The sequence below is a fragment of the Tenrec ecaudatus genome, chromosome 7 (assembly GCF_050624435.1).
Source record: "Tenrec ecaudatus isolate mTenEca1 chromosome 7, mTenEca1.hap1, whole genome shotgun sequence".
NCBI lineage: Eukaryota > Metazoa > Chordata > Mammalia > Afrosoricida > Tenrecidae > Tenrec > Tenrec ecaudatus.
In genome coordinates this window covers 153434357-153449027 of record NC_134536.1, presented here as the reverse complement: position 1 = coordinate 153449027, position 14671 = coordinate 153434357, and the positions used below count along the sequence as shown (strand labels likewise).

The window sequence follows — 14671 nt, the reverse complement described above, 5'->3', positions numbered from 1 at the left end:
GATGGGTTGGTGGGTGGATGGATGGATGGATGGTTATAAGAGTTATGTGAGCCCCCAATAAAATAATTAATTATGTAAATAATAAAAAAAGAGCTGATAATGATGTTCCACTGTTGACAGAGCAAAGACTAAGCATCCTATCTGACATCATTTCCCTTGTAGGCTGGGCCTTTGGGATTACCGTTTTCTATTGTGAAGAGTGTATCCTAGACTGGTCGGCTCCAGCTCACTCGTGAAATGGGTTGAGTTATATCTGAGTCCCATATCCTCAGAACATTAGAGAGAGGGGCTGAGAGCCCGTGTGGAAGCTATGCCAAAAAAGGAGCAGGTTTAAACTAAGCTGACCCCCAAGGGGCTGCATATAGGGGGACTAAACCTGGAACACTATTTCCTTTAGTAGAGAAGAGGGAGAGATTGGATGTGATCCTGGCAGTCCCTAAGTTTTTAAATATGTTTTGCATCAAGAAATGTTTTCACATGTGTTTATGCAAATACTTCATGAGGACTTCAGCAAGGAGATTTCAGTGCCCAGGTTTGCATTTGTGCTCACATTCTCTTCAGTGCCACCTGAAGGCTGCCCATGTGCAGGTTAACAGCAGTCTATATAAGGCAAGAGCACAGCTGGTCCATCCTTTGATGCACCACAACCCAGGCACAGTGGACATGAGGCAAGGAGTGTGCCTACCCTGCCTTTTACAAGTCAGCTTCATTAGCAGCAGTAGTAATAGGAAACAGGCAGTCATGAATTCTTTCATCTTAAATCTAGCCACAAAAGAATTGAAAACCCATCTAATTAAGCTTTTTATGAGATGATCAGCAAGTTCCACATGTTAACATTAAAAAATACAGAGACAATGCATACAGGCATCTTATAAAACACAAAAGATAGCTTCCTTGAATATATATATAAGATGAACCTAGAAAATGGTACTCTAGTAGTCTATTTGTTATCTTTCCTTGGTGATTAAGGTAACATTCTGACATAAGGGATATGCAAGTGCCGGGGTCTAGCAGAGACCCTAAAGGCTTGATTTGTCTAGGAGGATTTTTTTCCTTTAGTTTAAAGTGGTTAGCATTTTATACAATGACAACTCATAGCAAACCTAAAGGGGAGGTAATTTATTAAATCCATCTGATTGAAAAATGATCACCAAGATTCTTGGCCTCATCTTTGCCCACCACAGCTCTGCTCCCATGTTATCGTGAACTAGTAGCTACCCCAGGCAAAGTTTCTCTGTTGCTAAGATTCACAAGCTTACACTGAGCTCAGAGAATCCCTCTCATGAGAAGTCCCTATTGGAAAAAGAAAGGATCGATAATCCAGGCACAGGACTGTGTGTTCAGAAGTGTGACAGGGACATAAACAGGAATGTGCAAACACACACACGCACACACACACATGTGCGCGCTCACCAAAGTTTCTCTGGAATGTCATGATTTACAAACAGTTATCATATCAATCCTTTCACTCACCTGAACGGTATTTTATAGGTGAGAAAAACATAGTTAGACTAGTTAAGTGCCATGTCCAGGATTATAATTAGGGGGTGGTGGGGTTAGGGCTTACAGCACAATACTGGACTCCTTCCTATAAGCCAGGGCTTTCTAACTGCTTATACATACTTCTGCATGCATGCAGGTGTGTAGGTTCTTGCAAATTGGTGGTGGTGGTGTGTGTGTGTGTGTGTGCGCGCGCGCATGCAAGTTCCACGGGCAGGCTCATATGTTGACAAGAAAAAGGATGAGGATCACTAAAGAGTCTTTGTACAAAGCCTCTCACTGAGATCAAACAACAATGCACAAAAAAACCCAAAGCTGCACCTCTAACACGGCGCTTATGACATTTAAATGACATTTATCGAGTTAAGAGAATATATTTCAGATGACTTCAAATAAAAGTGGTTGTTATTGACTTGTCTTCCAAACAAATTTTTTCTACCCTATTTTACAGAAGACCAACCATCCTTAGACTTATTTTCATTCTAAATTACTTGACATAAGGACGTTACTCTCTGGCCATATGTGAATTACAACCTGTGCATGGGATAATTTGTTACATTTCTCACTAAACTGAATTAAAGTGCCCCTTGCCACAGTTACCTCTGGCCGACTAGGTAATCACGTTCACATTCAATGGCATTTCCCTCTCCTATCCTGTATCACTTGGTACTGCTGTGTTCTTTGTGCTCTGCAAAGTCTCTCTGGAGATTATTGTTTGCATCCCATTCTAATTTTCACCCACCTCCCAGATGGCTTCTTCTTGTATCCCTTGACCAGTTCTTCTATCTCCACCCATGCTTTCGGAAGCTACACACGTCCTAGATGATCTCAGCGTTCTCCAGGCACCAGCTTCTACCTTTTCCTCAGTCCTATGCTGCTACTTTTACATTAAAGATACATGAAAGGGTCCCCCCCTAAAAAACAGATTTTTCCCCAAAGCTATGTATTTAATGTTTCATACAAAACAATCTTATTGCCTTCAAAAATACTCTACATTTCACTTAATACATTTGTCAATTCTGTTTCTTGGAAACATTTTTCAAACTCATCTATTTGGATCGCTGAAGCACCTCCTTAATTTTTCTTCTTCACCTCTATTACATCGTCAAATCGCTGCCCTTTAATGTCTCTCTGCATTCTCAAAAAGATCGAACTGAGCAGGGTCAGGTAAGTAAGGTGCATGGCGAACACTTACGCAATCTTTTCAGAACCTCTGAATTGAAAGCTTGATTAGCAGTCTGACCTGGTGGAACGAACTCCAAATGCACCACGATTCAACATTTTCGTCCGTTCTGGAAGTAGAGAGATATGCAGAATGTGGTTTGTCACCAAGTGACATTTCACCTTTTTTGAAATGAGAAAACCACAAGTCCACTTGAGTGCGTCCCATGGTGCCGTCTATGTAAGCTGTGTTCAACATCACAACAGTTTCTGCAGCATTTTTCCTTCTTAGTCTCTCCTTCCCGTAGCAATGGCCTTAATTGAGGTTCTCTTTATTCAGTACAGGCAACTACACTACGATCTTTGCCGGTTGTGCCACTCTCTTTCCCGTGCCTTACTAATCACAGTAGTGGTTCTGGAGGCCAGCTGGGTCCCGACTGCCTAGCGTTCACAGGTGCAAGGCTCCTCTTGCCGCTGAAGCCTTTCAGTGTCCTCTCTCTCAACACCCACTCCTCACTCTCCCTACAAAAAGCACAACTCACGGTCCCTATCCTTACCCTCTCAATCCCGCCGTGCATCTTTACTCACTAAACCCTGTGTGTCACGGGGGCAGCAAGGTTAATCAAGCTCTATAGCCTCCGCATACAATAGCGCCCAGCATTCAGCAAGAGTTAGCATGCTGTCATTCCACTGGAACCTAGTAGGACCACAGATGTCTGCTGAACAATTCAATGAAAAAAGAGTAGTCTGTGTTAAAGCTGTAATGGTGACACATCGCTTACATGGCAGGTCTTAGTTATTTAAGGAGGAGTCACTGCCTGCAGAGTTCTGTATCCTCTGAGTTCTAGTCTTGCTTCTCTCTCAACCATGATCCTGTCTGCTGACTAACACGAATTCTTGGCAAATCAGTAATGTTTCCACCATTGAGGTTTTGAAGAAACCTCGTGCGCTCTATTTGCTTTCAAAGTGGGTGACTTATTTCCTTACTTTTGCTCTTATCTCAACAGAAACAGAAAACAAAGTTCAGTACTAGGCTCTCATTTTTCCAGAAACTACTTCACCCGCTCTAGTCAGCACAATTTTTAAATTTTATACTGAATCCTGCCTTTCAAGGTGAGGAAAGACTATGACTCAGAGTAGTGTGGTAGCATGCTGGGACTTAATGTGTGAACCCAACAGGAAAGAGTGTGGTGAGAGAAGAAACCAGAAGCCAACAAGAAAGACTTTCCCAGAAGGGTCAGCAGGGGTAAGGTTGTTGACATGAGGAGCCATATGGGAAAGGGGATGTTAATCATTAATCCTACCCTTCCCCTTCATCTCTTTCCAGAAAGCCTCCGGAGAAGCTTAGTCTAATGCCTCCCAAAGAGCAAGGTTGAAAGTCCAGCAATGTTAGTTAATGATGTAGACTTTGAGAAAGGGTACACCTGGGAGCCATCACCCTTGGTTTCATCATCACCCCGGCTATGAACTGTTTAGCACTGAAGGACACTATTGGTAGAACACTGAGTGAAAAAGCCAAAGAAGACTGTAACAGGAAGGCACAATGGGGCACTAAGAGGAGACCCCACTTTTCCTGGGATATTGTTGAAAACCCATCCTTGACTACAGAGAGAGCGAGAGAGAGATCTGCTACGGTCACAAGGCCAGTTCATACAGAGCCTACACTACAGCACAGATTTCAAGATTTCTTGATTCATTTGTTGTTGTTGCTTGGTTTCAACTCACAGCTATCCTATGCACAGGAGAAATCAGTCTAACCCGGCTACCATATGAACAATAGAATGAAATACTGCCCGATCCTGCATCATCTTCACAATTGTGGCACAGTCACTGTCAATCCAGCTCATTGGAACTCTCCCCCCTTTTCCCTGACTTTACCAAGCATGCTGTCCAAATTTCATGAAATGAAGTCTCACCGTCAGCATTTGGGCTGAACTTCTTCCAAGACGGGTTTGTTTGCTCTTCTGGCAGTCCATGGGCTTTTCAGTATTTTTCACCACGACTCTAACTGAAATGCATCGATTCTTCGGCGATCTTCCTAACTCACTGTCCAACTTCCACATGCACACGTTGCTGTTAGGTGGCATCAAGTTGGTTCTGACCCATAGCAACCCTACCCAAACAGAACAAAACACTGCCCAGCCCCGTGCCCTTCTCACGATTATTCCTATGCTGGAGCCCATTGTGGCAGTCATGGTGCCAATCTATCTCCTAGAGGGCCTTCCTCATTCTGCTGCCCCTGCACTTTACCAAGCACGAAGTCCTCCTACCCCAGGGACTAGTCTCTTCTGATAACATTTGAAAAGCACATAAGACAGAGTCTCGCCATCCTTGCTCCTTAGGAGTACCCTGGCCTTTCTTCCTCCAAGACAGCTCACTTTGTCCTTCTAGCACTCTGTGGTACTGTCAATATTCTTCCCCAGCACCGCCACCCAAATGCATTGATTCTTCTTCATCTTCTTTATTCAATTCCACGTAGCCAGTTAATAACATTAGCCCAGTTGTGAGGATGTGGGTCTTCTTCACATTGAACTGTAACCCATATCGAAGGTGACAATCCTGGATGTTGCTAATATGCCTTCCTCCCATCTTGATGGCACATATTTCTTCCAATAAGCCAGCTTCTTCTGATGATTTGTCTAGCATGCAAACTGAATACTTATGGTGAGGGGATTCAACTGGAAGCATAACTTTTCTGATTTTAAACCATGAAGCCTGCCATTGTCCTGTTTGCACGAGTACCTCTTGATCCATGTACAGTTGCCTAATGAGCACAACGAAGTGTTCTGGGATCCCCATTCTCAAGATTATCCAGTTTGCTATAATCCACTTACGCATATGAGGCCATTGAGAATATCATGGGTTAGGTCAGGTGCATCTTAGTCTTCCAAGAGACATCCTTACAAGATCTTGTGCAGCAAACCTGCCCATTGTAATCTTTAATCTGATTCTGGACTACCGCTTCCATGAACACTGCCTGTGGGTCCAAATCCTTGTCCACTTCAACCTTTTCCTCATTTGTCTGCATCTAACCTCTTCATGATCTTATCTACCGGTCCAGCTGTGAGGTTGTGGAGTTTGTTTCCACTGAGTTGCAACCCATACCGAAGGGTTCAGTCCATGATCATCAAGCCCTTCTATGTCCCTGTAGAGTACAGTGGGCAGTTTTTACCCTGACCAAGCACATGGTTGTCACTCATTTCCAGTCTGGGAAGACTCTATTCGGTATCGATTTTCACAAAGTGCTCTGATTTTTAAATGTCCACTTATCTCTAAATATTGGCTGTGTTTTTTCTTCTGATTTTGAGCTAGACCTATCTTCAGCAAATGAAAGCATCCACAGAAATGTGGACTTTGGAATTTAGCTATATGCCTAGATGATATGTACACATTTCCTTGCCCTGCCTTTGCAAGCTTTTGTTTACAGAAGGCAGGGTGTGTGTGAGTTTCACTTATGCTCTCTGTCCGTTTTTAACAGACAGGTGATAGGGCATGTCCTTACATGCATTACACACCTACAGAGAAATTGCTCTGTATAAGCCCAAATTGTGCCTAATATATAGAGAAGAGCAGAAAAGAGAGAGTGACTCCTTTTTTATTTGAAGGCCTGGAGCAATGCTGTGATAATAACTGGCCCTCGGGGGCACCTCTGCCCCGAGGGGGATGACTCTCCCACTGCAGACCAGGGGCCCTGGGCCTACCAGGGCAAAATCACCTCCCTTCCTCAGGCTTGCAGACACTAAGCAGGAGTTGCTTTTCTTCTGGTTCTCTGCCCCGCAGTTGTGCTCAGATGCTAGGGCTCCTTACTGGGCTAGGAGGAGGAAAATACAGGGTCAATGTCCCTCTTTGCTTATAAATTTACTCCTTTCCTTTTTGAAAATATGCCTACAGGAGCAGTGTTTCTAGAGGTAGAAAAAAGATCCACAGACAGGTCTCAAATGGTTCAGAGTTCCTTGTCCTATGAACTTGAACTAGAATAAACCCTGAATTACTTAGAATTTCAGTATATAAATAATGAAAATAAACATTGCTTGTCAAAGGCTTATGATAAATTCTGATGCATCCTCTGGTGGAAAACTCCCTGTATGGTAAGCCTGCCCAACCATCAGTAAAGGAATACCACTCGCTCCGGGGACTAGCAGCTACTGGACATTCTGTCTGGCCCAGGTATCTGAAACTGGAGAAAGGATGGGGTGGGGAGCGGGGAGACACTACACATACTTCCAGGAAACTTTCCTTTAACTTAAATGCAATGCAAATATTTGCTCCTCAGAAGAAGTCAACCTCCCACTTGAAGAGTTGAAGCCCCTCCCACTTGAAAGAAGAGTGTTCCTTTTCTTCATTCCATAACTCAACAATTTATTATACAGTGCCCTCTGGGTCAATCCTAGTTTTTTAATGCTTAGCAGAACTTGATGCTTAACAACACTGCTGACCAAAGTATGCTCTGAGGATTGTTGGTTTAGAAAAATATAGAAATATGTGGAAGGGTGAGATAAAGAAGTAAAAAACATTAGAAATTCATTAGGTACTTGAAGACGAAGACTGCAAAACTATCGAAGCCATGGGAGGGAGAGAACATTATACCCACTCGGGGCAAACTCGGGGTTTTCTCAGTATCTTAGTTGAGACTAGAGTTTGAAATTTGCAAAGTGGCCAGTAATTTAGATACCTATGAAATTACTGGTCATGTCTTGGTTATTCAATGATTTGGGCTGTCGGGCTTAGGGAGGGTTTTCATAATGAGAAAATGGAAGATTGCGATACATTTTCAAATGAAAGTTGTGTTACTGTTAGGCAAAAAAACCAGTTATGTTCATTTGACCTTTGTTGGTTTTTTTTTTTGTTTGTTTGTTTGTTTTGCTAGTTTGGAGATAAAGAGTTTGGGAGAAATCAGATGATGGGAGACACAAAGCATCTACATTAAAACACATTGTGTCCCTCTTTTAGAAAGTACTAAAAAACAGTATTTTTTTCCTATAAACCAAAAATCCAAACCCACTGCTGTCAAGTCACTTCTAACTCAGTGCAATCCTAAAGGACTGAGTAAAACTTCCCCATGGTGTTTCCAAGGCTGGAAATCTTTATGAAAGGGGACTCGCATCTTTCTCTGGCAGAGTGGCTGGCACTTGGCTCTCAGGTAAGCATTTTAATCATTGCACCACCAGGACCCCAATCCTCTCGGGAGGACTTAATGTAGCCAACATAAAATCACTTCAGAAAGCAGCAGCCTCTGAATAAAGACACATTTTGTAAGAGGCTCTATTATGCTGCCTGTCATATTATAAATGCCGATTGGGAGAAGCATGCATGCCATAACAAAACAAAGCTGCGTAACTTATTAAAGGTGACGATGTCTTTACTCTTTGATAAGACTTTGTTTCCATAAACAGATAAGGCAATGTGATCAATTGCTTCTTGGTCTGTGATTCCCTAACTCTTGTCTATCGAAGTCAAGTTTTTCCATCTTGTTTTTTGTCCCCAAGAAAAGGGAAAATTTCATCTGTTGACGTAGCTCACGGGCACGGAATGATTTGCTGTCGTGTCATAGTGCTCTCACAGCAGGCAGGCATCACTGCTACGGCTCGACTGAAACTCCCTCAGCTTCAGCTGTTTCTTCCTGCTGGCCAACACCCTTGCTGCTGCCACATAACTCCAGACTCCCAGGAAGGCTACCCCCAACCCCCTTGTCATGGAGTCCCTTCTAATGTACAGCGAGCCCACATGTGCTAGAGTAGAACTGCTCTCCATACATTTTCCAGAGGTTGATTTTTTTAATCATTTTATTCTGGACTCATACAACTCATCATAACCCATGCATACATCAATTGTGTAAAGCACATTTTAAAATTCATTGCCCTCATCATTCTCAAAACATTTGCTCTCCACTTAAGCCCCTGGCATCAGCTCCTTATTTTTCCCCTCCCTCCCCGCTCTCCCCTTCCTTATGAGCCTTTGATAATTTATAAATTATTATTTTGTCATATCTTTCCCTGTCTGACGTCTCCCTTCACCCCCTTTTCTGTTGTCCATCCCCAGGGAGGAGGTTACATGTTCCAGTGGTTGATTTTTAACAAAATAGATCACAGGCTTTCCTCCCAAGGTACCTCTGGAGGCACTGGGACCGTTTAGCTATTGGCTGACTATGTTAACCAACTGTACCATCCAGGGACTCCAACGAAGACACTAGGGATCTGTATTTTACACCTACATTACATAACCACATCTCCCTTTGGCAACTGGAAGGAAATAAACATTTAAGACCAAAGTGTGAAATAAATGTACCTTAGAAAGTTCCAAAGCAGAAAAAATAATGAAGCAGCCTTACAAGCAAACAAACAAAAAGCTCAGTCAGCAGCATTTCTCAAAGCTCTCATGGCAAGCCACAGAACACACTAAATCTGCAAAAATGTCATTCTTCCTCTATCATACTGCCAAGCACCTGCGAGACTGAAGCAAGGTACAATGCCCAGCTCTGCTTAGGGAAAGTCCAACCCTTTCCTGGGGATGCATTAAATTAGGTGACAACCAATAACCTATTGGTTGCAGGGGACCATGAAAATGTAACTTCCAAATAATGAATGGCCCAAAGTTTTCAACTCTTCTTTACATTCAAGAAATACTTCAAGCTTGTGACCCAGTTCTTCAACCATTCCCTTTTCGCAAAGCAAAGAATCCCCAAGGGTTAATAAGCCACCTACACTATTCAGGTATCAAGTGCGAGCAATTACACTAATATGAAATTCAGTTACTGGCTCTGTGGGCTTGCAGCCCCTCTCTTTGGAGATCTGTGTAGAAAGGTAAGCTGCCCACCACGGTCTGCCATACTCCACCCCAACCCTGTCTGTGATCATAACTCTATTTCCTGTCTTTCCTTCTCCTGTGCCAACCAGAACTCTTCTGCCATCTCTCCCCCAACAATATTTCTGTGGTTTAAATAGGATCTCCACAAGTTCAAAGTAACCTTTCAGCCTTAGGGTCTTATTTTAAGTTGTTACTTCAGATATGGTATTAGCTCAGGTAATGAGCCCCTGATTATACTTGAAATTTTTCATTGCAATTGTACTTGCCACAATGTCTGACTTGGAGTCTAAGTCGATGAAAACATGCCCCACTTCATTTCAGGAAAATAAAGGCAGTTCACAGGAAAACAAGACAAAGCTCACTGCCATGGAATTGATGCCAACTCATGGCAATGCAATAGGCCTGAGAAGCATGTCTTCTTGGGCATTCCCAGACTCTTACAACTTTACAGTAGCAGACAATCTTATCTTTCTCCTGGGAGTGACTGGTGAATCTGAATCACTAACTTTGTGCACAGCAGCTGAATAAGTATAGCCAATTACACTGGCAGGACTCCTAAGCTTACGCACATGGATACAATTTCAAAAACATGAATTATGGAGGTAGACAAATGGGACAAAGGAGAAATGAAAGTGTGATGGCTTAGATGAAACCAGGAGAGATGTGAAAATTCAAGTCTCATGTTCTCAGGCCTACAGCTTTGCTACACTGGAATCCACGTTCTCTAGGCTTCTTGACAGTCTATACAGAGAGAGGGTCAATTACATTGGGCAATGCGAAATGACTGCCTTTGGCCCACCATATGTTTTGGTTCTTCAAACTTCACTTTCAGAGTTTTATTGGCATATAATTCACACATCATATAATTAAATAGCTCAATCATATTAAGAAGAGTTATGCAATCATAACCAATTTTAGAACATTTTCTTTTTCTTGTAGTTGTTAATGGTTTTTGTAAATTTTACTGGAACATGCATGCCTATTTATTTACCTATGGTGCTTTTCATGTTAGAAGGTAGGGGTGAGTAGAAGGAATAGAGATCATCTGGCTCATCAGGCCTAATATGTTTATTATCTAGGGCTTTATAAAAAAGTTTGCAGACCACTGAGTTGTATGATTATGTGCTGATCAGATACAAGCAAATAAAGTTATTAATGATAAGTAGGAACTTTATGGTCCTGAAGTGGAAGAGAATATACTATAAAGAACTTGTTATATAATTAGATTAGAACGGAAAAAAACATCCTTAGCAACATTTCGTATGTCAAATCATAAGTCAGTCAACAGAGTTCTGGGTGGGGCCAGGTAAAATCTCTCCTGATCTGGTGTAATCCACAGATGTCTTCTGGAGAAGACTCAGTTGTGTGTACATCGTATCTCCCTTCTGTCTCGTTGGCAATGCTGGCTCATCAATCAAGTGTTCTGTCCCACTGAGTCTGCAATGTCCTCAGCAGACTTCTCTGAGCTTCCTGGCATTCTGACCAGTCATTAGCAGTTGGCAGACAGGGGAAAACGAATAATGCCATTTTTACTTTCAAGCAATTTTTGATCAATATTCTCTGGCTGATTTGATAAACATTGGAGTGGTGATATGGAAGTTCTCTTCTTTGCTCAGCTCCCAAAGCACAGATGTTCTCTCTGCCCAAATGTGTACATTTGTGGCCATCTGGGTAGAAGCCCTCGAGCAGCATCCTCCTGTGAGAATTGAAGAGCTTCCAAAGAATTGTGCCAAAATTGGACCCACATCATGTCTCCACACATGTGGCTCAAAAGAGCACCTGACAGCAGGGCCAGGGGTTCTCTACAGAAAAGAGGTTTTCATCTGCTCCTCTGCACAGAACAACTCCCACCTTATCTGCAGTCATTATGCTCATGTTCAGAGAAACAGAACCTCCAAATACACATTGAACCACTAACCGTGCACCCATTAACCAGCAGCCAAGAGATAAGGTTTCCAAAATAAATGCTGATAAACTAAACTAGAAAAGTCAATTTCTAAGAAACGACAATTCAGCTGTTACAGCATGAGAACAGAAATGCAGACTTTGGATTTAGGAACACACACTCTTCTCCATAGACATCCTTTCTTGATCACTACAAAACCATGTCAAACAACGATTATATCTCTACTTTCTGTAGGAAAAGAACAAAACTTCAGGTTGCCTGAAAGCACTAGCAAGTCTTTAACCTGGAAATGTCAAAGAACTACAATTATTCTTATTTCACCACTGGACAATGCTATCTCTAACTAACCCATAACCACGTCATCAAAGGGAGGAAAAAGGTAAAATGGAGCAAACAATATCTCATCACATGAGCAAGTATAAAACTAGTAAGTAAAAACAGCATTCAGGCCTACACTCCTACTACTTTGGGGTTGTGGTTGTGCTCTGGAAATACCAACTACAGAGAAGTAAGATAGGAGTCCACATGATAGAAGAATTGTGTTAGTCTGGGTAGACTAGAGAAACAAATTCATAGAGACTCATATGTGAATAAGAAAGAGGTTTATATACAAGAGTTATTGACTTGAGAAAACATCCCAACCCAGTCCAAATCAAGCCCATAAGTCTGATATTATCTCATATGTCCAATATCAATCTATAAAGTCCTCTTCAGATTTACAAAACACATGCAATGACACCAAATGCAGGAAGATCACAGGGCAGTGGGTTGGAAGTCTTGTGGATCCAGTGGCATTGTAAACATCTCAGCACCAGCAGGGTACCCTAGATGGCTTCTCGAGCTCGAGAGGTCTGGCTCCATCAGGGTAGGTCCCTGTGGCTTCTCCAGCTCCCAAGGAATGGTGCCATGTGTCTTATCAGTAGAGAGTCTCCGAGGGAGTGAGTCGAGAGAGAGAAGTGTCTCCCGCCTCCAAAAAGGAAAATGCTGAGTTCCCAGAATTCTCAGGAGAAGGCCATGCCCACACAGAGGCCTCATTGGTTCTATCTTGATTGACATGCCAGACTCCACCCCTTCACTTACAATCCCCTCAAAATGACACCAGATTATCTGACTTCCACATGGATGAGGGGGTATTTTTATTATCCAGAAAGGGTAACTCCTAACAAATCTTTCATTTTGTCTTCCAATACCAACACTTAGGTTTCAAATCCTAACCACCTAAGCCCACATTTTGGCACGAGAATGTGGAATACTTATACTCTGCAAACCCTTAGAAAAAAAACAAAAAACGCATCTTAAAGAATTAACCCAAAAAATTTAGTCCAAACCCCATGGTTCCAAATCCTTTGTGTGCTCTTTAACAGCAAATGGCAGGGATGATCAATGGGTTTGGAAATACACAGAGGTCAATGCAGAAAATTCAGGAGAAAAGCAAAAGTTCTCTCCCTACCAGCTATGAGTCAATCCCCACTTCATGAAATAATTACAGTCTTCCATGGTTTCTGTTGCAAACCAAGCCCCGACTGGAGATCAGAATAGAGTGAACTTGAACAACATTACTTGAGCTGAAGTCATTAAAGTTTGTTCTTCCAAAAGACTGCCATTTCCAAAACTAGAACACATAGCACCTTTTCAAAACTCTTGGAAGCAAAATACACTTTTGCTAATAGTGGATAAGAAAGTTTCTACTTACGCAATGCATACAAGGTGAGAATAATTCCAGCCAGGCAGAACCCTTCAAAGAACCTGAGTGTGCTGAACATCGTCACATTCACGGACAGTGCCACCGTCAATCCAAAAATCAGAATGAAGATGATGGAAAAGAGCAGCACAGGCCGCCGGCCAACCCTGTATGAAGAGGGAAACAATTAGCAATTGTCATGAAACTACAGATGGTGCTAGCAGTCTGAACCCAGTATCCAGCAGGTGCTCAATCTGTGTTCAATGAGTACTCAAGTAAATACTTTATACCAATTATACCCACTTGAGTAGATAAGAGAGTATTACGGGTAGAAAAGACCTTGGGAAATTTAATCCAACCTCTTCTTTTCACAGGTAGCAAAGCAGAGATCAAACTGGGTAAGAAAACTGAGACCATATAGATTGTTAAAAGAGCTGTAAGAGCCCCCTCAAAATGAATTATTAAAATTTTAAAAAATTAAATTAAAAGAAAAAGAACACAGACATGAATAGAATTTGCTGTTGAATCTAATACTTTTACAGTCATTTTACTGTAAATCCTCCCTACGGAAAAATTAATTCTGAGTACATATTGGGATTATTTAAGGGAAGATAAACAAAACCAACATTAAACGCCCCAAATTTAAACCTTGACACACCCAGCACAAATTACCTGGAGAAAAAAAACTGAACTTTGGAATTGACTCAAAAAGCCAACACAAGACCTGGGTAAAACAGTTCTATTTCCTCTTTGTGGGTTGCTAACTAAAGCAAGTTCCTGGTCTCACACAGAATATCAGAGCTGAGCCAGATCCAAAGTGGCTGCCAATTCGTTTCAAGGACATGACAAGTATTAATTGTTAAGAGCTCACAAAAGAAACTAAGCTGGGAAGAACTGTAAATAATCAGTGTAGACCTGAAAGTAAGCTGACTGTGAGACAAAAAAAGTAACTTTCATGGTGTTTTTGAAAGGCTGATCCATGCAATAACTGCACACTCTAGGGGATGATGTGCTTCTCGGCTGACAGTACAGTTGGGGTGGTCCTCGGAAACAGGACAGACACTAGTTCTCCACCCTCCCACACTATCATCCTACCTTTTTCTTTCATCAACTCATTAACAAAGGAAACCCTTCGTTACACCAGACAGCTTTCTGGAGTGGGGCTCACCCTGTGTTAAAACCACTTACAATCAAAAGGTTGTCCAGGACAAAACTCAGAAGGCTGGGAGAGCAGTAGAAACAGAAACAGGAAACAGAGGGGAGGAGGGTAAGTGATGGTGCACTGAGGAGGCTGCAGCAGGGGAGCTAAAGCAAACTGTGTACGAACTGTTGAATACAAAGCTGATGATCTGCTCTGTAAATCTTCACCTAATTCAGAGATTTTTAAAGTTTAAAAAAAAAAACAACGGGCAATTTGGGATAAATTAATACAACTCACTCTGCCTGGACATAAAAGGCGAGCTTACAAAAAAAAAGAAGAAAAAAAAAACTGGAGCTGCTAAATCCATCTTGTCAGAGAGAAAAAAATCTGGACCCAGTGTGCCAAATACCATCTAGGGTAGCTAAACAACTCGAACTGTCTGTCTAGAACTGTCTTCTAAGAAGGCATCTCAGTAAAG

At 42.1% G+C, this 14671-nt stretch overlaps 1 protein-coding gene across 1 annotated transcript in view; it reads right to left on the bottom strand.

The window, feature by feature from the left end:
• The window catches only part of SLC22A23 (solute carrier family 22 member 23), a 284246-nt gene that overhangs the window by 211197 nt on the left and 58378 nt on the right, over positions 1-14671 (bottom strand). The window contains exon 3 of the mRNA XM_075554136.1: positions 13065-13219. Within this exon, the coding sequence (XP_075410251.1) occupies positions 13065-13219 (155 nt within the window). The remainder of the gene's footprint in view (positions 1-13064; positions 13220-14671) is intronic.